This window comes from Bufo gargarizans, chromosome 5, assembly GCF_014858855.1.
Source record: "Bufo gargarizans isolate SCDJY-AF-19 chromosome 5, ASM1485885v1, whole genome shotgun sequence".
NCBI classification, from domain to species: domain Eukaryota; kingdom Metazoa; phylum Chordata; class Amphibia; order Anura; family Bufonidae; genus Bufo; species Bufo gargarizans.
Genome location: NC_058084.1, coordinates 478,727,492 through 478,752,497, shown reverse-complemented (window position 1 = coordinate 478,752,497; position 25,006 = coordinate 478,727,492). Strand labels below are relative to the sequence as shown.

Genomic DNA, 25,006 nt, shown 5'->3' with positions numbered 1-25,006 from the left:
CACAGGGCGGTCTCCCTAACAGCAGGCAGAGGGAAGACCAGGGAGGGTGAGTACAGGAAGCACTCGCAGCGCTTCACTCCCCTCTCCCGGCACCTAATGTATACTAGTAAGCGCTCACTAGTATTCGCTTTATAAGATGCACAACCATTTCCCCCCACTTTTTGGGGAAGTGCGTCTTATAAAGCGAAAAATACGGTACTTCTTGTTCTACCCCGCATTAACACACCCTAAGCTATATATATATATATATATATATATATATATATATATATATATGCGGTGCCAGCACCACCTAGGGGTGAATAGATGTAATGACACTCTCCTCTAGAACAGCCTGTTATAAGGAATTACAGCTATATACAGGAATACATTGATGTAACCTCTACAGAAGTGCCCACGACCATCACTGAGTGGGACACTGCATTATCGCTGCCAAACAAGTTTCAGAACAAGAATTCACATGTGCAGATCATAAGAAACTGAACTCCAGAAACGTTCCGCCTTCATCTGTTGTATCACATAAGAGGGGTGTGAATACTTATCAAAAACTAGAGTAAAAGGTTTCTGGACCTTACATAATAAGGGCTGTATTAATAATTATGTTGCGGAGCTGGGGCTGAAGATAGATTAGATAGATAGATAGATAGATAGAAGGATTAATTAAACATTTCATATATAAAGCTGAGTGTACTGTATGTGTGTGTGTGTGTGTATGTGTGTGTATGTGTGTGTGTGTGTGTGTATGTGTGTGTGCGTGTGTGTGTGTATGTGTGTGTGTGTATGTGTGTGTATGTGTGTGTGTGTGTGTGTATGTGTGTGTGTGTGTATGTGTGTGTGTGTTTATGTGTGTATGTGTGTGTGTGTGTGTATGTGTGTGTGTGTGTATGTGTGTGTGTGTGTGTATGTGTGTGTGTGTATGTGTGTGTGTTTATGTGTGTGTGTGTATGTGTGTGTGTGTGTTTATGTGTGTGTGTGTATGTGTGTGTGTATGTGTGTGTGTATGTGTGTGTGTGTGTATGTGTGTGTGTGTATGTGTGTGTGTGTATGTGTGTGTGTGTATGTGTGTGTGTGTTTATGTGTGTGTGTGTATGTGTGTGTGTATGTGTGTGTGTGTGTATGTGTGTGTGTGTATGTCCACTAAAGGAATCCACCCGTCGCATTTACAATGACGAAATTTGGCAAACAGGTACATCAGGTGTCCGGGAAGGTTTCAGACCGGGTCTCAGCTCTCTAGCACGTACCGTTCCTGAGGTATTCCCAAAAAATGCATTAGCCAAAAGAAGCCTGGTCACATGACCCTTATCAGCCAATAGAAGCTTGCAGGCCCTTAGTCTCCACATACACATAGTTTTACACCAGGTTTCCATAACAACCCAGCCATTTTTCTTCACTGCTGTAGGTCAGCTTTAAAGGGGCAGAGCACTGTGGATGACACTGTTACGCTGGGTTCACACCTGAGCGTTTTACAGCGCGTTCAAACGCGCTGTAAAACGCTTAAGACATCAAAACCAATGCTTCCCTATGGGAAGGGTTCACACCTGGGCGTTTTACAGCGCGTACGAACGCGCTGTAAAACGCCCGACGCTCAAACAAGTACTTGAGCTTCTTTGGGGCGTTTTGACGCGCGTTTGTGGCCATAGGACACTGCAGTCAATGACACAAACGCGCGTCAAACGCGCGTTTACTATTACAAAAAACGCGCATAAGAACGCGCGACAAAAACGCGCGTAAAACGCGCGTTTGAGAAGCGCTCAGGTGTGAACCCAGGGTTAAGGGGGCAGGTAGGGTGCCATTGAGACTTAAAAGCCACGCCCAGACCCAGTTAGACTACACACCCTCCCTGATAGAACAAAAAAACAAAAACTAAAAACATTATTTATAGGCTCATATATGACCTTCAAAATCATTACAAAAAAAATAAAAAATATATCTTAAAAATAAAAGTTTAAATCAGCCCCCTTTCTGTATAATTAAAAAATAAATATCTAAACAACAATAAATATAAACATCATGGGTATCGTCGCGACCGAAAACGCCCATACTATTAATATATTTATAAAAAATTCCAATACGGCAAATGGTGTAATGGAAAAAAGGGTCAAAATGGCCAATTTGCCATTTTTTCATTGCTCCTCTTTCCCAAAAATTTTTTAAAAAAAGTGATCAAAAAGTCATGCACACTCCAAAATGGTATTAATAAAAACTACAGATTGTTCCTCAAAAAATGAGCCCCTAAACAGCTCATTAGACATAAGTATAAAAAAGGTATGGGGTCAAAATATGATGATGTAAAAAAAAATAATCAAAGTTTACATTTATTTTTACACTATTTAGACATAAAAAACCTACACGTATGGGGTATCCTGGCAATCATACTGACCCATATAATGAAGGGCATGGGTCAGTTTTGCCATAAACAAAATGGAGTAGGAACGAAAGCCGTAAAGCCGTGAAGGAATTGTGTTTTTTTTTTTACAATTCCACCCCATTTAGAATTTTTCTTATCGCTTCCCACTACATTTTATGCTATAATTAATGGTGGCATTAGAAAGTACAACCTGTCCGGCAAAAAATAAGCCCTCATACAGCTATGTGACCAGAAATATAAAAAAAATGACTCAAGGAAAATAGGGAAGAAAAATGAAAACGCAAAAACAAAAAAACCTCCGGTAGCCTAAGGGTTAATAGCAATGCCTGTAAAGTAAGGGCCACCAGTAATACCAGGACTGGTTCTGGGCGGTGCAGCTTCTGCTGCTCTTTGGAACCTCCTTGAGATGATAGCAGCAAATACAGACGTCTTAGGGGGTGTGGAAGCAGAGGGAGGCACAAGGCACTGCACAACTTACAGCTCCCAGTGCTTGTGCTGCTGCGATCACAGAGCCACCTCGTCTGCTCCTCTACCTCAAATGTAAAAAGGTGCAGGGGCAGCACAGCACCATGGGGAGGCTGCTCACAATAACCCTTGTTGGGGCGCTCCTGGCTCTCCTGGGGGAAAGGATCGTGAATTTCAGGTGAGTAATTTTCAGCTGTGCTTCACTAGCACTGACTCCTGGGATCACTGCAATCTATAGTGACCGGTGTCCTGGCTCCTGGGATCACTGCAATCTATAGTGACCGGTGTCCTGACTCCAGGGATCACTGCAATCTATAGTGACCGGTGTCCTGGCTCCTGGGATCACTGCAATCTATAGTGACCGGTGTCCTGGCTCCTGGGATCACTGCAATCTATAGTGACCGGTGTCCTGGCTCCTGGGATCACTGCAATCTATAGTGACCGGTGTCCTGACTCCTGGGATCACTGCAATCTATAGTGACCGGTGTCCTGACTCCTGGGATCTTTGTAATCTATAGTGACCGGTGTCCTGGCTCCTGGGATCGCTGCAATCTATAGTGACCGGTGTCCTGGCTCCTGGGATCACTGCAATCTATAGTGACCGGTGTCCTGGCTCCTGGGATCACTGCAATCTATAGTGACCGGTGTCCTGGCTCCTGGGATCACTGCAATCTATAGTGACCGGTGTCCTGGCTCCTGGGATCACTGCAATCTATAGTGACCGGTGTCCTGGCTCCTGGGATCACTGCAATCTATAGTGACCGGTGTCCTGACTCCATGGATCACTGGAATCTATAGTGACCGGTGTCCTGACTCCAGGGATCACTGCAATCTATAGTGACCGGTGTCCTGGCTACTGGGATCATTGCAATCTATAGTGACCGGTGTCCTGACTCCAGGGATCACTGGAATCTATAGTGACCGGTGTCCTGACTCCAGGGATCACTGGAATCTATAGTGACCGGTGTCCTGACTCCAGGGATCACTGGAATCTATAGTGACCGGTGTCCTGACTCCAGGGATCACTGCAATCTATAGTGACCGGTGTCCTGGCTCCTGGGATCACTGCAATCTATAGTGACCGGTGTCCTGGCTCCTGGGATCACTGCAATCTATAGTGACCGGTGTCCTGGCTCCTGGGATCACTGCAATCTATAGTGACCGGTGTCCTGGCTCCTGGGATCACTGCAATCTATAGTGACCGGTGTCTTGACTCCTGGGATCACTGCAATCTATAGTGACCGGTGTCCTGACTCCTGGGATCTTTGTAATCTATAGTGACCGGTGTCCTGGCTCCTGGGATCGCTGCAATCTATAGTGACCGGTGTCCTGGCTCCTGGGATCACTGCAATCTATAGTGACCGGTGTCCTGGCTCCTGGGATCACTGCAATCTATAGTGACCGGTGTCCTGACTCCAGGGATCACTGCAATCTATAGTGACCGGTGTCCTGGCTCCTGGGATCACTGCAATCTATAGTGACCGGTGTCCTGGCTCCTGGGATCACTGCAATCTATAGTGACCGGTGTCCTGGCTCCTGGGATCACTGCAATCTATAGTGACCGGTGTCCTGGCTCCTGGGATCACTGCAATCTATAGTGACCGGTGTCCTGGCTCCTGGGATCACTGCAATCTATAGTGACCGGTGTCCTGACTCCAGGGATCACTGGAATCTATAGTGACCGGTGTCCTGGCTACTGGGATCACTGCAATCTATAGTGACCGGTGTCCTGACTCCAGGGATCACTGGAATCTATAGTGACCGGTGTCCTGACTCCAGGGATCACTGGAATCTATAGTGACCGGTGTCCTGACTCCAGGGATCACTGGAATCTATAGTGACCGGTGTCCTGACTCCAGGGATCACTGGAATCTATAGTGACCGGTGTCCTGACTCCAGGGATCACTGCAATCTATAGTGACCGGTGTCCTGACTCCTGGGATCACTGCAATCTATAGTGACCGGTGTCCTGACTCCAGGGATCACTGCAATCTATAGTGACCGGTGTCCTGACTCCAGGGATCACTGGAATCTATAGTGACCGGTGTCCTGACTCCAGGGATCACTGGAATCTATAGTGACTGGTGTCCTGACTCCAGGGATCACTGGAATCTATAGTGACCGGTGTCCTGACTCCAGGGATCACTGGAATCTATAGTGACTGGTGTCCTGACTCCAGGGATCACTGCAATCTATAGTGACCGGTGTCCTGACTCCTGTGCTGTGTATAATGTAATGGAAAGGAGGCAATATGGACAATCACAATACATTAGTAAGTGTCTTGTATTAACTTTCTCTACATGATACATGCCAATTACTGATGTAAGACAACCCCTTTAACCCCTTTGTGCTACACATAACAGGGTTAGGCATCAATGTCTTGGTGTGTGCATTGCGGGTTTCCTATGTGTGATTGGTGTGTGCTATGTATGATCTATGTATCAGTGGTGTGTGTGCAGCATGTGACATATACATCAATGGCATGTGAGCCACGTACTGTATAACTGTCTTGTGTGCCACATGTGTCCAATAAGCGATTGGTGTGCACTTCTTGTGTCTGACTGAGGCTACTTTCACACTTGTGTTCGGGGCTCCGCTTGTGAGTTCCGTTTAAAGGCTCTCACAACCGGCCCCGAACGCTTCCGTCCAGCCCTAATGCATTCTGAGTGGATGCGGATGCGCTCAGAATGCATCAGTCTGGCAGCAGTTTGGGCTCCGCTCAGCAGGCGGACACCTGAACGCTTCTTGCAGCGTTCGGGTGTCCGCCTGGCCGCGCAAAGGCAAACGGATCCGTCCAGACTTACAACGGAAGTCAATGGGGACGGATCCGTTTGAAGTTGACACAATATGGCTCAATTTTCAAACTGATCCATCCCCCATTGACTTTCAATGTAAAGTCTGGACGGATCCGTCTGAGGCTACTTTGACACTTAGAATATTTTTTACAATATAATGCAGACGGATCCGTCCTGAACGCAAGTGTGAAAGTAGCCTGACTTAGGTCTCCTGCACATGAAAGTGTGCTGCCCGTTGCCGTATTGCGGATCCGCAATACACGAGCGCCGTTTCGTGGGCTATCCGCATCACGGATGCAGACCCATTCACTTCAATGGGTCCGCAAATCCGGAGATGCGGAATGGAAGCACGGAACCCTATGGAAGCACTACGGAGTGCTTCTGTGGGGTTTCGTCCCGTACTTCCGTTCCACAAAAAGATAGAACATGTCCTATCTCTTTGCGGAACGTCAGGATCACGGACCCATTAAAGTGAATGGGTCCGCGATCCGCTGCGGCTGCTCCACGGTCGGTGTTCGTGCATTGCGGCCCGCAATTTGCAGGCCGCAGCACGGCCATGTGTGCAGGATATCCATATATGGGTAGATTCTGCCACATGTATGTTTGTGCGTGTTGCTGTGACTGTCCGCCATCATACTTCATCTGTAATATTTCTGTTATCACTGTAAGGGCTCATGAACGCGACCGTTGGATGTTTTGCAGTCTGCAAATTGCAGATCTGCAAAACATGGATACCGGGTGTTTGCATTCCACATTATGTGGAACAGAACAGCCGGCCTCTAATAGAACCGTCCGATCCTTGCCTGTAATGCCGACAATAATAGGACATGTTCTATCATTTTGCAGAACGGCCATGCGGACATACAGACACGGAATGCACATGGAGTCATTTTTTATGCGGCCCCGTTGAAGTGAAGGGAACGGTACAGACATGGAAAAAAATATAAGTTTGTGTGCAGGAGCCCTAAGGGCTCTTTCACTTGAGCGGATGCCGTACGCGGAATCCGCTACGTGAAAGAATGCCAAGCCCCGCTCCGGACAGCAGAGACCCGGAGCAGTAACATGACTGATAATGCTCTTTGCTTCTCTCTGGGATCTTTTTACTACAAAATCACAGAGAGATAAAATTGTCACCGTGATTTTGTAGTAAAAAGATCCCAGAGAGGCACAGAGCATTATCAGTCATGTTACTGCTCCGGGTCTCTGCTGTCCGGAGCGGGGCTTGGCTCTCATTCACGCAGCGGATTCCGCGTACGGCATCCACTCATGTGAAAGAGCCCTAAGGTGGGCCCCCAGGATCAGTTACACTGGTGGACCCTAAGTACCCCAGTCCGACACTACCTTAATCTAGTGACCGGTGTCCTGACTAATGGGATTCCATTGTAATCTATAGTGACTGTGTCCTTACTCCTGGGATCATTGTAATTAGGGTATCACTTGGAACCGAACCTGAGTTCGGGAAATGTTTTTTTACAGTACAAATTAATTTATGAAGTTATTATGCAAAGTCTTAGCAAAGCAATAACTTCGGCTCATCAGAGCCAATACATTCTAATACTGTACGGCGCTTCTGCTCAGTACAGTATTAGAACAAAGTTTTATGCAAATCGACTTTGGTTGTTCGAAGTCGATTCTCTCATCCCAAATTGTAATCTATATTGACCTGTGTCCTGACTCCTGGGATCATTCTACACTATAGTGACGGGCGTCCTGGCTCCTGGGATCATTCTACACTATAGTGACCGGCGTCCTGGCTCCTGGGATCATTCTACACTATAGTGACCGGCGTCCTGGCTCCTGGGATCATTCTACACTATAGTGACCGGCGTCCTGGCTCCTGGGATCATTCTACACTATAGGGTTCGGCGTCCTGACTCCTGGGATCATTCTACACTATAGTGACCGGCGTCCTGGCTTCTGGGATCATTCTACACTATAGGGACCGGCGTCCTGGCTCCTGGGATCATTCTACACTATAGGGACCGGCGTCCTGGCTCCTGGGATCATTCTACACTATAGGGACCGGCGTCCTGGCTCCTGGGATCATTCTACACTATAGGGACCGGCGTCCTGGCTCCTGGGATCATTCTACACTATAGTGACCGGCGTCCTGGCTCCTGGGATCATTCTACACTATAGGGACCGGCGTCCTGGCTCCTGGGATCATTCTACACTATAGGGACCGGCGTCCTGGCTCCTGGGATCATTCTACACTATAGGGACCGGCGTCCTGGCTCCTGGGATCATTCTACACTATAGGGACCGGCGTCCTGGCTCCTGGGATCATTCTACACTATAGGGACCGGCGTCCTGGCTCCTGGGATCATTCTACACTATAGGGACCGGCGTCCTGGCTCCTGGGATCATTCTACACTATAGGGACCGGCGTCCTGGCTCCTGGGATCATTCTACACTATAGGGACCGGCGTCCTGGCTCCTGGGATCATTCTACACTATAGGGACCGGCGTCCTGGCTCCTGGGATCATTTTACACTATAGGGACCGGCGTCCTGGCTCCTGGGATCATTTTACACTATAGGGACCGGCGTCCTGGCTCCTGGGATCATTTTACACTATAGGGACCGGCGTCCTGGCTCCTGGGATCATTCTACACTATAGGGACCGGCGTCCTGGCTCCTGGGATCATTCTACACTATAGGGACCGGCGTCCTGGCTCCTGGGATCATTCTACACTATAGGGACCGGCGTCCTGGCTCCTGGGATCATTCTACACTATAGGGACCGGCGTCCTGGCTCCTGGGATCATTCTACACTATAGGGACCGGCGTCCTGGCTCCTGGGATCATTCTACACTATAGGGACCGGCGTCCTGGGATCATTCTACACTATAGGGACCGGCGTCCTGGCTCCTGGGATCATTCTACACTATAGGGACCGGCGTCCTTGTAACAGCGGCTGCTGTGCGCAGCTGTTCCCCTGCTTACCGCCGCGGTCCCGGGCACTGTGTTCAGCGGTGATCTGTGACCAGTTTCCCATTCACCGCTGCAGCTCTGGGCTTTGTTTGTGTAGGTGCTGTGGTTTTCTGCAGCACTTCCTTAAAGAATAACTGTCATGTTTTCATCAAAAAATCAGTTTTAGCATATGTTACTGCTGCAGCAGCATTATGCATAAAGCAATCTTTAGTTTCTTCACATATCACTGTTTTCCTTGAGCCTTAGTTAAGGCTGTCTTGAATCCTTCTCTGAGGCCAAAACTGCTTTCCCTCACTTCCCATACACACTTGCTGTAGCCAGCAGCTTCCTGCCAGCCAATCAAATTGGATTACTGAGAGACACGCCTCCTCACTCTGAAGCCTAATGCAGGCATGCAGTGTGAAGGACCGCCCCTCTGTCTTCTGTTTACATTAAGTTGGGAGACAGACCAGCCATAGCAACAGTCTTTTAAGGGAGCAGTGGAAAGGGACAGGAGACATTAATGAAAGCTGTTATTATAAGGTAATTACAGATCTTTTGACAATCATTGACAGACTAACTCAGGTATACATGCCTAACTCTAATAAAGTAGCAAAAAAAAAAAAAAATACCCTTTAACCCCTTAAGGACACAGGGTGTACAGGTACGCCCTTGTGCCCTGGTACTTAAGGACACAGGGCGTACATGTACGCCCTGTGCATTTTCGATCACTGCTGTGCGGCTGGCAGTGATCGGAACCCGGTGCCTGCTCAAATCATTGAGCAGGCACCTAGGCTAAATGCGCGGGGGGGGTCCCGTGACCCCCCCATGTCGGCGATCGCGGCAAACCGCAGGTCAATTCAGACCTGCGGTTTGCTGCGATTTCTGCAGTTTCTGATCCCCGCGGTCCCTGACCGCGGGGATCAGAAACTTTAGGATTAAAAATTGTTTCCTGTATCCCTCCCCCCTGCACCCCTGAGTTATTCGAGCACGGTGGGAGGTGCAGGGGGAGGGTTGCGGGCGGTGTTGACGTCTAGTGGGTATACCAGGGTGCCAGCACATTGCTGGCACCCTGGTATAAACGGCTGACATCGGTGATGCGATGTCAGCCGTTTAACCCTTTCCATACAGCGGTCCGTACGGACCGCTGTATGGAAAAGGTTAACAGTAAGAGGGAGCTCCCTCCCTCTCCGATCGGGGGGCTGCTGTGCCTTTGCAGTCCCCCGAATGGAGAGGGAGAGAGCTTCCAGGCAGCCCCCCAAGCCCCGTCCTTACCCTTCCCCGTCTGCGCAGTTCTGGCCACTACTGAGCAGACGGGGAAGGTTCCCATGGCAACAGGACGCCTTCTCAGGCGTCCTGCTGTCCATGGTTCTGAACAGATCTGTGCTGAAAGCATAGATCTGTTCAGACAAAGTGTAAGTAAAATACAGTACAGTACAATATATATTGTACTGTACTGTATTATGCAGACATCAGACCCACTATATCTTCAAGAACCAAGTGAGTCTGGGTCCAAAAAAAAGTGAAAAAAGTGAAAAATAAAGTAAAAATCAAAAAACACATTTATCACTGATTAAAAATGAAAAAAATAAAATTCCCTACACATGTTTGGTATCGCCGCGTCCGTAACGACCTGATCTATAAAACGGTAATGTTACTTTACCCGAACGGTGAACGCCATAAAAATAAAAAATTAAAAACTATGATGAAATTGGAATTTTGCCCACCTTACTTCCCAAAAAAGGTAATAAAAGTGATCAAAAAAATCGCATCTACGCCAAAATTGTAACAATCAAACCGTTATCTCATCCCGCAAAAATCATACCCTACCCAAGATAATCGCCCAAAAACTGTAAAAGTTATGGCTCTTAGACTATGGAAACACTAAAACATGATTTCTTTTGTTTCAAAAATGAAATCATTGTGTAAAACTTACATAAATAAAAAAAAAGTATACATATTAGGTATCGCCGCGTCCGTATTGACCGGCTCTATAAAAATATCACATGACCTAACCCCTCAGATGACCACCGTAAAAAAATAAAAATAAAAACGTTTAAACATTTAAATAAAAAACATTTTTTGTCATCTTCCGTCACAAAAAGTGTAATAGCAAGCAATCAAAAAGTCATGTGCACCCCAAAATAGTGCCAATCAAACCGTCATCTCATCCCACAAAAAATTAGACCCTACTTAAGATAATCGCCCAAAAATTTAAAAAACTATGGCTCTTAGACTATGGAGACACTAAAACATTTTTTTTGTTTTAAAAATGAAATTATTGTGTAAAACGTACATAAATAAAAAAAATTGTATACATATTGGGTATCACCGCGTCCGTGACAACCTGCTCTATAAAATTACCACATGATCTAACCTGTCAGATGAATGGTGTAAATAACAAAAAAAAAAACTGTGCCAAAAAAGCAATTTCTTGTTACCTTGCCGCACAAAAAGTGTAATATAGAGCAACCAAAAATCATATGTACCCTAAACTAGTACCAACAAAACTGCCACCCTATCCCGTAGTTTCTAAAATAGGGGCACTTTTTTGGAGTTTCTATTCTAGGGGTGCATCAGGGTGCTTCAAATGGGACATGGTGTCAAAAAAACCAGTCCAGCAAAATCTGCCTTCCAAAAACCGTATGGCATTCCTTTCCTTCTGCGCCCTGCCGTGTGCCCGTACAGCAGTTTATGACCACATATGGGGTGTTTCTGTAAACTACAGAATCAGGGCCATAAATAATGAGTTTTGTTTGGCTGTTACTCCTTGCTTTGTAACTGGAAAAAAAATATTAAAATGGAAAATCTGCCAAAAAAGTGAAATTTTGAAATTGTATCTCTATTTTCCATTAAATCTTGTGCAACACCTAAAGGGTTAACAAAGTTTGTAAAATCAGTTTTGAATACCTTGAGGGGTGTAGTTTCTTAGATGGGGTCAGTTTTATGGAGTTTCTACTCTAGGGGTGCATCAGGGGGGCTTCAAATGGGACATGGTGTCAAAAAAACTGTCCAGCAAAACATGCCTTCCAAAAACCAAACCTTTCACTCTACGCCCCGCTGTGTGGCCGTACAGTAGTTTACGGCCACATATGGCGTGTTTCTGTAAACGGCAGAGTCAGGGCAATAAAGATACAGTCTTGTTTGGCTGTTAACCCTTGCTTTGTTAGTGGAAAAAATGGGTTAAAATGGAAAATTAGGCAAAAAAATTAAATTCTCAAATTTCATCCCCATTTGCCAATAACTCTTGTGCAACACCTAAAAGGTTAACAAAGTTTGTAAAATCAGTTTTGAATACCTTGAGGGGTGTAGTTTATAGAATGGGGTCATTTTTGGGTGGTTTCTATTATGTAAGCCTCGCAAAGTGACTTCAGAGCTGTAGTGGTCCCTAAAAATTGGGTTTTTGTAAATTTCTGAAAAATTTCAAGATTTGCTTCTAAACTTCTAAGCCTTGTAACATCCCCAAAAAATAAAATATCATTCCCAAAATAATTCAAACATGAAGTAGACATATGGGGAATGTAAAGTCATCACAATTTTTAAGGGTATTACTATGTATTACAGAAGTAGTGAAAATGAAACTTTGAAATTTGCTAATTTTTCCCAATTTTTGGTAAATTTGACATTTTTTTATGCAAAAAAAATATATTTTTTTTAACTTTATTTTACCAGTGTCATGAAGTACAATATGTGACGAAAAAACAATCTCAGAATGGCCTGGATAAGTCAAAGCGTTTTAAAGTTATCATCACTTAAAGTGACACTGGTCAGATTTTCAAAAAATGGCCTGGTCCTAAGGTGTAAAAAGGCTGTGTCCCTAAGGGGTTAAAGGATCACCTAGTTTTACCCTATAGAGCTGCAGACATGCACGGATAGATCTCCGCTAGCATGTCCGCAATATACCTGTCCCATAGCGCTTTGTGGTTTTATTTTGTTTAAAAAAATTATTTTATAGATATGTAAATTAGCCACGTAAGGTGCCCAAGGCGTGGTCACTTAAGGAGCCCAACCACGCCCCCTGTGAAGGAGCCCAGCACCGCCTGCATCCAGGAATCTCCTCCTTGCTCACAAAATTACAGTGCGCGAGCTAGCGCATGCACAGTGCCGGCAAAGTGCTGGCATCAGCTTCAGTGAACGAACTGCGCATGCGCTAGCTCGCGCATTGCGAGATTACGGCACTGTAACTTTGTGAGCAAGGAGATTCCTGGATGCAGGTGGTGCTGGGCTCCTTCACAGGGGGCGTGGCTGGGGTGCTTAACCGTAAGTAACCACGCCTTGGGCACCTTACTTGGCTAATTTACATATCTATAAAATCTTTTTTTTATGAAATAAAACCACACAGAGCTATGGGACAGGTATATTGGCGACATGCTAGATGAGATCTATCCATGCATATCCGCAGCTCTATAGCGTGAAACTAGGTGACAGATTCCCTTTAAAGGCTGGCGCTCGTCATTTCCTGGGCTTTATCGGTTAGGTCATGTGACCTTGCTGACCAATCCTAGCCCTCATGCGCATATATAAGTGGCTCAGCCCCCTTCCCAGATGCCTCAGTGTCAAGGTGCTGTGCTAAAGATCCTGATACTCATGTGTGTTCCTGACTTCTACTTCGTTCCTGGATTCTGCTCACAGTCTGATCCCTTTCTGCTTGCCTTGACTCTCCTGTTGCCGCCTCGGATTGCCTCACCTGTACCTGTGCCGTCTGCCGTGACCTTTCGCCTGTCTGACTACACCTCTGCCTCATCCTTCGGTCCTGCACTGTTGCTCCTGGTAACGACTGTGCCTGTACTTCTGGTACCTTTCCCTGGTTCCTCCTGGTCCGACTGGACCAGCTGCCTCGTGTACCTATCCTCCTCAAGAGGTAGCGACCTGGTGTTTCCCTCTGGAAAGTCTATCCCCACCATCAGGGGTACTGTGAAGAATTGAGGGGTTGACACGTGGCACAGTGGGTTCACACCGGCTGGTTCGTGACAGTCCTGACTCGTGAGATCATTGTAATCTATAGTGACCTGTGTCCCGATTCATGGAATTCCATTGTAATCTATAGTGACCTGTGTCCCGATTCATGGAATTCCATTGTAATCTATAGTGACCGATGTCCTGACTCCTGGGATCATTGTGATCTATAGTGACTGGTGTCCTCATTCTGTCGCTGTGAGATGGCACTGGGACAATTATTATGGGTGGAATAGGAGGCATGGTAAATCTGCCCGTGATCTAAAGAGTAGATGACACTATAAATTTTTTTTCTTAAATAGATCCAAAATTCTACAGTGATTTAATTTTTATTTAGAGCTCCAAATCCACTGCATAGACGTAGGGGTAAATTTATGAAGACTGTAATTTCTTACTCCATACATAAAAAATAAATTAATGCTGGATTAAACATGCTCCAAATTTATTAAGAGGTTCATATTTCTGCTGTAATTTAAGGTCTGCACCCTCCCTTCCCATTTTTCAGCAAAGTCACAAAAATGGCATAAAAAAGCAACATTTCTTGCCCAAATAGTGTTTGTATTAAAATTTGCAACTTTTTTCTGATGCACTAAATTACCCCCATTGTAGTTACAAGACACAATTCTGGTTGTCTGCAGTCACCACTGGGTGGCGCTTAGAAGCTAACCACATACTGTTTAAGCACTTTGTGACATCCACTGTATGGCAGATGTCACCGACGGTCTTTAAACATGGCGCATCCTCAGGAGGATGGCGCCATAGCCGTCAGGTGACTACTGTGTTATACCGCAGCAGGCAGTGTCCATGATCGGAGATAACTGAGATAAAAACAGCGGTCCCAGCATAAATCTGTTGATCTATGGTTCCACATGGGGAAGCAGATCGCCTGCAAACAGCTTCATCAGGGGTTTGCACGTCTTTCTTTTTGGCATGTCTAGTCAGTTTTGATTCTGATGGTGATGCGCTGAAGAGGCTAGTGATTGGCTGCAGCATAACTATAGGGGTCTCAGCAAATGCAACTGTGACCTGGTCCACAAGCCAAGTCACTCATAGTCCCCCTCATCGCAGTAAGGCTGGCTGTACTTGTTTGATCTCCTTTCTGTTCTCGTTTGATGTCTGTCAGCCAAAATATTGTGCTTCTGAAAAGTTGGAGTGAAGGAGACTGTGGGAGAAGATTTCTAATGCGCAGGAGGCAGATGGCGATTAAACACACACAGTGTTATTTGAAAAAAATGACGCCTGATGAGGGACAAAGCCTAAAAAAATTAGACCTTTACATGGCCAGATGCTTGCAGATGCTTAGAGTGCTGGCGGTGTCTAGGGGTCTGCAGTGACTAAAGTAAGACCCATATAGGACCTACAGCCCAAGCAGTTTAAAGTTTGATGTTCATGCATTGGCTGACATCAGAGATCAGACCCTCTGTCAAACACCTTAGATGCTGCGGTCACTATTTGGGTAGCAGACTACTCAAATCGGAGAAGATGTAACCGCACTGTAATCTCCCATTGCTTATGCTGCATCCCTTAAGGGGGTTGTCCCAATCTTGGACATTGTGGGCATAGCCTAGCGATATGCCACCAATGTCTGAAAGGTATAAAGAAATAGATAATCTGGAGGGCACTCAGATATCTGGATTTGCAAGGAAACGTGCAATATGTAAATACCCAAAGTTATTTATTCAGTACATATTAATAATACTCCAAGAAAAAAACTATAAAAATTATAAAAATATATGTAAAATGTAAAAAAAAATGCACAAAGAAAAATAGAAAATGTAAAAAAATAGGCATAGGAATTTTAACAACAATGTCCGTAGAAATACACAAAAAAATGAAGCTGCTATGGGGCCCGTGCCAAGGGGGGGAGGGGGCCCGGAGTGCATGGAAGGCCCCGTCCCTATGTCTGTAGTTATGTATTTATCATTGCCACAGTCTTCTGTCCCAAGTCCCTATCTGGAGCTTGGACGGGCCCTGCTTCCCCTCTGCTCAGGCCCTCCCCCACCCACCTTGTGTGCAAACCGCCGATGGGCAATGTCCCACCTGTGAGCTGTCTCCTCCTGACCGACCCAGCCAGTGACCTACTGCAACGCCGCTCATTCTCCTCTGTTTGCTGGGCGCTCGCACTGCACTGGCCAATCAGCATTTCGTGGTGCAAAGCTCCTGCTGCTGATTGGCCAGTGTGCGAGTCGCGGACAGCAGCAGATCAGAGCAGAACTGTGCAGGAGGGTGGATGGGCAGGGCGGCAGTCTTGTGCTTACTGCTGTCACTGCCTGCCCTGTGAGAGATCAGTATGGCCGGACTGGAGGGCGTAGCCTTGGGGTAGGCCAGCATGACGAGATGGGGCAGCGGCGAGTTAGGATAGGGGGGTTAGGAGTTTTGTTTAGAAGTAGGGGCGGAGAGAAAAGAGGAGAGGTCTTAAATAGCTAGGTGAAAGGGGAGAGGGAGCCATTTTAGGATAGTGCAGTGTTTATCCCCCAACCTTAGCCTACCGTCATGTCTGAGGTCGAGGAGTTGATCAGGCAGCTCAGGTCGAGGACGGAAGCGCAGGGCCCACAATGGTTGCAGGCGCAGCTTCAAGGCCTGCGGACAGGAGCGAGGAGTGTGGGGTCGGGCCCTTGCAGCAGGAGACGCGCTGGCCACGGCGTACTCGCCCACCGGTGCACCTGAGTCCCGAGTTGACCCCAAGAGTCCGGAGCCCCTCTAGGGACCCTCCACGCGGGGCGGCTGTGCGGCAGCCTCCCGTTCGGCCGTCCCGCTGTGGGAGGAATCCTTATGTACGGCGGGACTACAGCAGAGCGCAGACAGGTGTTAGCGCTCCTCCTGCTGGTGGGAGCGCTGGAAATGGAGCAGGTTCGGCAGTTCCCACGGTGCCCCTGTGGGAAACTGCCCAGCATGTTAGAAGCAATGAGGAGACGGCTGTTTCCCCCTGCAGTTGTGTGGGGGGGGGGGGGCAGGCTAAAGAGGCTTAGCGGGCAGCAGGACACTGGCCCCATCTACTCCTCCCCCGCTAGGTTTGGCATCGTTGGTCAGCACCGGCTCTCAACTGATGGCTACCGGATCCGTGGTTGGACGAGCTGCGGGATCTGTGACTGGAAGGGATTCTGGAGTTCTGGCTGGTGGGATCACAGCGCCTAGGCAGCCTGGTGAGTTCAACTGTGGACCCTTATAATCTATATTTAGTGCCATGGGGGACCCACGGGGGAGTTAGGGCGGGGGCTTCTTACCGTGTTGGGGGGCTTGGCGTCAATGGCAGCGTGTGGGGGGGCACGCAAGGGGGTTCGCCGCTACCCGCCTGGGGGGCGATGGGACCAGGGGCTAACCAGTTACAAAATGGGGAATTGGGGACGGTTCAAACCCAGGTAACAGCTGCGGTTGGGAACGAGTAGTCGGCGGCAGGAACGAGCTCTGTGTCAGTGCAGACAGGCGGGGAGGGAACGGTTAGTGTGGATGACGCAGCTCGGGGGGAGGTGTATGTCTGTTTTGAAGGCCCATTAGGGGCTCACTTGAAGCAGGACATGAGGGAGCGGATTTGGAAGGGGGAGTATGTGGAAATTTTTTCACTACTCCCTTTAGAACGTTTTAATTTGGACAGGGCTAAAAAAGATGACTGTAAGAGAGAGGAGGAGGAAAAGCGTTGGTATCTGTAAATCCCGCGCACGTTTGTCAACTGGCTACAAGCCTTCGCCATATTCGCGAGTATTATTGGGGAGAAAGAGCCCGAATGTTGTTCAGCGCTTTTCTGTTATCAAGACGCGATTAGGGAGGCGTACCGTGTTTATGGCGGTCAAGCTTGGTTACGATATGACGAGCAATTTCGCCAGCGGAAAGCAGTGCGTCCCAATATTCGTTGGGATCACAAGGACATTGCGTTGTGGCTAAAAGTCACGGCGCAGGGGAGAACAAGTCTGTCCTTTTGGGGGGATACAGGGGGGGGGGGCGGTCAAACCTCGTTGCATACAGCTTCAGCCAAGGGACTGTGCTTCCTGTTTAATGTAAGTTCGGTGCGAAGTGCAAATTTAAGCATGAGTGCACTTTCTGTGTAACGGAAAAGCTGTTTCGGGTGGTGAGGCTGGGGAGAATGGCGGGGCTATTTGCGGAACCCCCAGTGTCGGATTTGCGGTTTATTCATCATTTGCCATACCCTAGAGGGACGTCTGTCAATGATGGGATAGATCCCGAACTTTGTTCGGTGGTTTATACGTCATTTGACGCGGCTGTAGGGTGGGTTAACAATTTTGGCAAAGAGGCGTTATTGGTAAAAACAGATATAGAGTCGGCTTTTCAGTTACTGCCGATTACACCCGGACTGCATGCACCTGCTGGGTTGTTTTTGGGAAGAAACATTTTTTGTGGATAGATGCTTGCCTATGGGGTGTTCACTGTCGTGTGCATATTTAGAATATTTCAGTTCCTTTTTAGAATGGGCGGTGGCGGATGTGGCAGGATGCGCTTCGGTCATCCATTATTTAGATTACTTCTTGTGCATAGGCCCACCAGACTCGGCAGTGTGCTCTTTATTGCTGCACACGCTTGAGACGGTGTTTGCGCGTTTTGAAGTCCCGCTGGCACCAGAAAAAACAGTAGGCCCGGCCACCGAACAGTTTTTTGGGGATCATTATTGATACCGAAAGGATGAAGTGTCGGTTGCCATCAGACAAATTGGAGGATTTAAAGCTGGCGGTGAAGCTTGCAGTCGCTGTTGGGCAAGCTGAATTTTGCCTTTCGGATAATGCCGATGGGTAGAGTTTTTTTGCGGCGTTTGTCAATGGCGACTTCAAAGGTGTCTGCGCCACATCACTTCATTTGTTTCGGTAGGGAGTTGCGGGCAGATCTAGCAGTTTGGGGTTCCTTCTTGGCATCTTACAACGGGCGGTCGCTAATTTTGGGGAAGAAGGATTGTTTTGATTTCGAATTGTTCTCGGATGCGGCAGGTGGGACAGGATTTGGGGTCTATTGTGGGGGGCAATGGTGAGCGAAAAAATGGCCGGCAGAGTGGTTCTCCAGGGGTTGGGTTCGCAATCTGGCTTTGCTTGAGCTCTTTCCAATCGTAGTGTCGGTTTTCTTGTGGGGGGAGAGACTTCACCATAGGAAAGTGCGTTTCCATTGTGACAATCTGAGTGTAGTGCAGTCAATCAATTATCTGTCGGCATCGTCACCACAGGTAGTTCAGTTGTTGCAACGGTTGGTCCTTGAGTGTCTGGCGTTGAACGCTTGGGTGCTGGCAGTTCATGCTCCAGGGGTTCAGAACTGTATAGCTGACGCACTTTCTCGTTTCCAGTAGGAGCGTTTTCGGGTGCTGGCGCCGGAAGCGGAGGAGTACCCCCTTGCCCTGTCCAACCTTTCTATGGGAGCTGCTGGAGGAGCTGTAGCAAGGTTGATCAGATCGTCGTTGGCCCCATGGACGTGGGATTCGTAGGCTAGGGCTTGGGAGGATTGGAAGGGTTGGTGTCAAACGATAGGAGTGGATGTTGAAGTTGTGGGGGTTGAGCTTGAAGCCCCTATGTTATTGTATATTGGGCACGGTAGGGATGAGGGTTGGTCATTAGCCAAGTTAAATAAAATAATAGCTGGTTTAGTCTTTGGTTTTCGGTTACGGGGATTAAGGAACATTACAAAATGTTTTCTGGTGAGTCAGGCGTTGTAGGGTTGGAGGTGAAAAAGGAGAGTGGAGGATTGCAGGCGTCTGGTGTTCTTTGCATTACTGTTGGACATGGGTAGACAGGTAGGGGTAGGATGTCGGTCAGTGTTTGAGGGTTTTTTGTTTAAGCTTGCGTTTTCATTAGCCTTCTTTTGGGCATTGCGGTTAGGGGGATTAGTTAGTGACAACGTAGAGTGGGTGGGTTGCTGCAGGAGCACGTTGATTTGTACCCCGATAGGGTAGTGTTTAGATTACGCAGTTCGAAGACGGATGTTAACGGGAGGGTGTATAAGATAGCGCTGTACGACGTTCCAAACTGTGAGATGTGCCCAGTGCGTTGCTTAAGGGATTTTAGGTTAGTAAGGAGGGGGAGGGCTTTTCTGCTTTTGATTCACGAGGATGGTTCTTCGCTGTCCCGCTATCAGTTTTTGGCGGTGTTTCGCCAGTGTCTCGCCAGCTTGGGTCTGGATTGGACGGGTTATACAGGGCATTCTTTTCGCATAGGTGCCGCCACTGAGACAGCACAGGGTGGGTGATGAAGTGGTTAAGAAGATTGGTCGCTGGGAGTCTTTGTTTCAGGTCGTTTGTACTCCTGGCTCGCCTGTAAGGATTATGTAGTTGGGGTTTGCCTGTTGTAGTTTAATGTTCGTCCCCTAAGGAACTGGCCGGCTAACGAGGATGGTTCTCTGTTTCTTTTTTCTCGTTACAGATTGGTGCCCGGCGTTAGTGTGGATACTCGGCCATTCCTTTGTTTTTTGGGGAGCGTTAAGAGCGGCAGTGAGGCAGGAGGGGTGACAGCTTGGCTTCGCAAGAGAGGTAGCAGTGATACGTTGGTTGGGAAAGAGAGGCATGGTGTGGAGTAACATGTTACCGGAGATACACAGGTTTGTGCGGTTAGATAGGGCCCCTGATGTGTTGGTCCTTCATGTGGGGGGTAATGATTTGGGGGCACGACCTTTTTGTGAGCTAATTAGGGACATAAAATTTGATTTGCTGAGGATATGGGCCTTATTCCCGGTAATTGTCACGGTTTGGTCTGATATGGTCCACAGGCATGTGTGGAGGGGTGCTCGGTCAGCGGACTGGGTGAACAAAGCCAGGATAAAGGTGAACCGGGTAATAGGGAGGTTTATGGCTAGGAATGGGGCCGTGGCTGTGAGACATGCTGAGTTGGAACAGGGGATTGGTGCTTTCTGGAGGAGAGATGGTATTCACCTGAACGCAATTTGAATCGATCTCTGGTGCCTAGGCCTGCAAGGGGGCATAGAGACGGCTTTGGGGGTGTGGAGAGACGCCCAGGCATAAGGTGTTAAGCCTGTGCGTTCATGGCGGAGGGAGGTCCTTGGAGTTGGTTGAATATCAGGTTCTGGAGGATTGGAGGGCTCCATAGTTGGGGCTGGACTCCCATGGTAGTACAAACCAGATTCCCAAAAAGTTGGAACACTAAACAAATTGTGAATAAAAACTGAATGCAATGATGTGGAGATGGCAAATGTCAATATTTTATTTGTAATAGAACGTAGATGACAGATCAAACGTTTAATCCGAGTAAATGTATCATTTTAAAGGAAAAATACGTTGATTCAAAATTTCACGGTGTCAACAAATCCCCAAAAAGTTGGGACAAGTAGCAATAAGAGGCTGGAAAAAGTAAATTTGAGCATAACGAAGAGCTGGAAGACCAATTAACACTAATTAGGTCAATTGGCAACATGATTGGGTATAAAAAGAGCTTCTCAGAGTGGCAGTGTCTCTCAGAAGCTAAGATGGGTAGAGGATCACCAATTCCCACAATGTTGCGCAGAAAGATAGTGGAGCAATATCAGAAAGGTGTTACCCAGCGAAAAATTGCAAAGACTTTGCATCTATCATCATCAACTGTGCATAACATCATCCGAAGATTCAGAGAATCTGGAACAATCTCTGTGCGTAAGGGTCAAGGCCGTAAAACCATACTGGATGCCCGTGATCTCCGGGCCCTTAAAGGACACTGCACCACAAACAGGAATGCTACTCTAAAGGAAATCACAGAATGGGCTCAGGAATACTTCCAGAAACCATGGTCAGTGAACACAATCCACCGTGCCATCCGCCGTTGCCAGCTGAAACTCTACAGTGCAAAGAAGAAGCCATTTCTAAGCAAGATCCACAAGCTCAGGCGTTTTCACTGGGCCAGGGATCATTTAAAATGGAGTGTGGCAAAATGGAAGACTGTTCTGTGGTCAGACGAGTCACGATTCCAAGTTCTTTTTTTGGAAATCTGGGACGCCATGTCATCCGGACCAAAGAGGACAAGGACAACCCAAGTTGTTATCAACGCTCAGTTCAGAAGCCTGGATCTCTGCTGGTATGGGGTTGCATGAGTGCGTGTGGCATGGGCAGCTTGCATGTCTGGAAAGGCACCATCAATGCAGAAAAATATATTCAGGTTCTAGAACAACATCTGCTCCCATCCAGACGTCATCTCTTTCAGGGAAGACCCTGCATTTTTCAACAAGATAATGCCAGACCACATTCTGCATCAATCACAACATCATGGCTGCGTAGGAGAAGGATGCGGTTACTGAAATGGCCAGTCTGCAGTCCAGATCTTTCACCTATAGAGAACATTTGGCGCATCATAAAGAGGAAGGTGCAACAAAGAAGGCCCAAGACGATTGAACAGTTAGAGGCCTGTATTAGACAAGAATGGGAGAGCATTCCTATTTCTAAACTTGAGAAACTGGTCTCCTCGGTCCCCAGACGTCTGTTCAGTGTTGTAAGAAGAAGGGGAGATGCCACACAGTGGTGAAAATGGCCTTGTCCCAACTTTTTGGGGATTTGTTGACACCATGAAATTCTGATTCAACATATTTGTCCCTTAAAATGGTAAATTTTCTCAGTTTAAACTTTTGTTCCGTGATTTATGTTCTATTCTGAATAAAATATTAGAAGTTGGCACCTCCACATGATTGCATTCAGTTTTTATTCATGATTTGTAGTGTCCCAACTTTTTTGGAATCCGGTTTGTATTTTCGTGGCAGGTTTTGGTCCATCAGTGGTGCCTCCGAGCTGGCGCTCATTGGCGGGGAGCAAGATGGAGTACCACGTGGAGGAGGAGTTGAACAAAAACTGTTGGGGCTTCGAGGACCTCCCTCGTCGTTATTTTATATGTTGCACATATGTTGGATATCATATGCGGTTGCATATGGGTTCGTTGTTAAAATATGTTATTTAAAACTTAAGGATAAAAGTGTTATACATTTTATAATCGGCTGCTGTGGCCAATTCAAATCCAACCTGGTGTCATGTGTAGTTATTGGGTCAATGGGGTGAGGGTTTTAGGGTGGTGGGGTGCAGGCAACGAGCATGATCGACGCTACCTTTTTCATGAAAAGATTAGACTTGCAGCGCGTGAGTCTATCTGACAGGTATTTCTGTGTTTCCCTTCTGTTTGTTGTTGTGGGCAGGATCCCACCTCTCGACAGGTACTGCTCATTAGCTGTTTAAGTGGCTCTCTTTAAGTCTGCCTCTTACTGCTGACTTTGCGGTTGATATTTTCCTTCTGGAGTTCTATACAGGTTGTTTGTGGATCCTCTACTTCCTGCTCGTCTCAAGCTAAGTCCTTCTGTTCTCCCCTTTGTGCGTGTATTGCTGCTAGATCTCAGGGAGACGCTGGTCCCTTCACGGTGGAAGGTACTGGCTGTCTCATTCCCCGCTCCCTAAGTTAGGGTTTGCTTCAGTGTCAGCAGGGCTTAGGTTCCAGCGTATGAGTTTGTTCACCATCAGGAGTTGCTCATACTGTCATCAGTCAGGGAGAGGCTCAGGGATTGTTAGGAGGTTACCATTCCTAGCTTTGGGGCCTAGTTTGTTTACCTGTTGTTGTTTGTTTACTTGGTGTTCCTCTTATCCCCACTTGCTGTGACAACCTCCTCCCTAGCTTTGGAGCCTAGTCCGTTTACCTGTTGTTGTTTGTTTACTTAGTGTTCCTCTTATCTCTACTTGCCGTGACAACCACGCTCACCTCACGCACTGTGGCTGCCAGTGCCATCACCTGCCTCATACTGCCACCAGTTCCACTGAGACCCAAGTCCCAACTGCAACCAGCCCCCAGCATCTGCTGTACAGATTGTGTACACGCTATCTGGCAGACAGTTAAAAGGGTTGTTCAGTATTAGGCCTCTTGCACATGACCGTGTGTCTTTTTCTGTATTTTGCGGTCCGCAAAAAATACGGATGACATCCGTGTGCATTCCGTTTTTTGCGGAACTGAACATCTGGCCCCTAATAGAACAGTACTATCTTTGTCCGTTATGCGGACAATAATAGGACATGTTCTATGTTTGAATGGAACAGAAATACGGAAACAGAAGGCATATGGAGTACCTTTTCGTTTGTTTTTTTTTGCGGATCTATTGAAATGACTGGTTCCGTATACAAAATGCAAAAAACGGAACGTAAACTGGAAAAAAGATTCCTTACATGTAACGTTCTTCACCAATAGCTCTGCTTGATGTCACTGATTGGAAAAGTTCTACAACCTGTACAGCAGTCATGCACCTGCAGTTTGTTACAATGTATTCATGTAGGCAATCTGTTACAGCTCTTACCTGTAGTGACACATTGTAACAAACTACAGCAGTACTAGGTTGTATACGGATTGCAGGTAGGGAGGTGTTAATGAGCCCCAAGGTACAGAAGCCATGCCCTTTCTAACACAAGACAATACTTTGTTAGCTTTCGATCCAGCTGACTGGCATTGAGCGCTATTATTTTCATCCGGGTCTCATTCTGTAGACTCTGGGTATGAACGTCATGTGTTTGTTTCCATGTACAGTACAGACCAAAAGTTTGGACACACCTTCTCATTCAAAGAGTTTTCTTTATTTTCATGACTATGAAAATTGGAGATTCACACTGAAGGCATCAAAACTATGAATTAACACATGTGGAATTATATACATAACAAAAAAGTGTGAAACAACTGAAAATATGTCATATTCTAGGTTCTTCAGAGTAGCCACCTTTTGCTTTGATTACTGCTTTGCACACTCTTGGCATTCTCTTGATGAGCTTCAAGAGGTAGTCACCTGAAATGGTTTTCACTTCACAGGTGTGCCCTGTCAGGTTTAATAAGTGGGATTTCTTGCCTTATAAATGGGGTTGGGACTATCAGTTGCGTTGTGGAGAGGTCAGGTGGATACACAGCTAATAGTCCTACTGAATAGACTGTTAGAATTTGTATTATGGCAAGAAAAAAGCAGCTAAGTAAAGAAAAACTAGTGGCCATCATTACTTTAAGAAATGAAGGTCAGTCAGTCCGAAAAATTGGGAAAACTTTGAAAGTGTCCCCAAGTGCAGTCACAAAAACCATCAAGCGCTACAAAGAAACTGGCTCACATGCAGACCGCCCCAGGAAAGGAAGACCAAGAGTCACCTCTGCTGCGGAGGATAAGTTCATCCGAGTCACCAGCCTCAGAAATCGCAGGTTAACAGCAGCTCAGATTAGAGACCAGGTCAATGCCACACAGAGTTCTAGCAGCAGACACATCTCTAGAACAACTGTTAAGAGGAGACTGTGTGAATCAGGCCTTCATGGTAGAATATCTGCTAGGAAACCACTGCTAAGGACAGGCAACAAGCAGAATAGACTTGTTTGGGCTAAAGAACACAAGGAATGGACATTAGACCAGTGGAAATCTGTGCTTTGGTCTAATGAGTCCAAATTTGAGATCTTTGGTTCCAACCACCGTGTCTTTGTGCGACGCAGAAAAGGTTAACGGATGGACTCTACATGCCTGGTTCCCACCGTGAAGCATGGAGGAGGGGGTGTGATGGTGTGGGGGTGCTTTGCTGGTGACACTGTTGGGGATTTATTCAAAATTGAAGGCAT

At 47.0% G+C, this 25,006-nt stretch overlaps 1 protein-coding gene across 1 annotated transcript in view; it reads left to right on the top strand.

The window, feature by feature from the left end:
* The first annotated feature begins 2,858 nt into the window (after nt 1–2,858).
* Nucleotides 2,859–25,006, top strand: part of PON2 (paraoxonase 2) — a 50,316-nt gene continuing 28,168 nt past the window's right edge. The window contains exon 1 of the mRNA XM_044294800.1: nt 2,859–3,011. Coding sequence (XP_044150735.1) covers nt 2,938–3,011 — 74 coding nt within the window. The 5' untranslated portion in view covers nt 2,859–2,937. The remainder of the gene's footprint in view (nt 3,012–25,006) is intronic.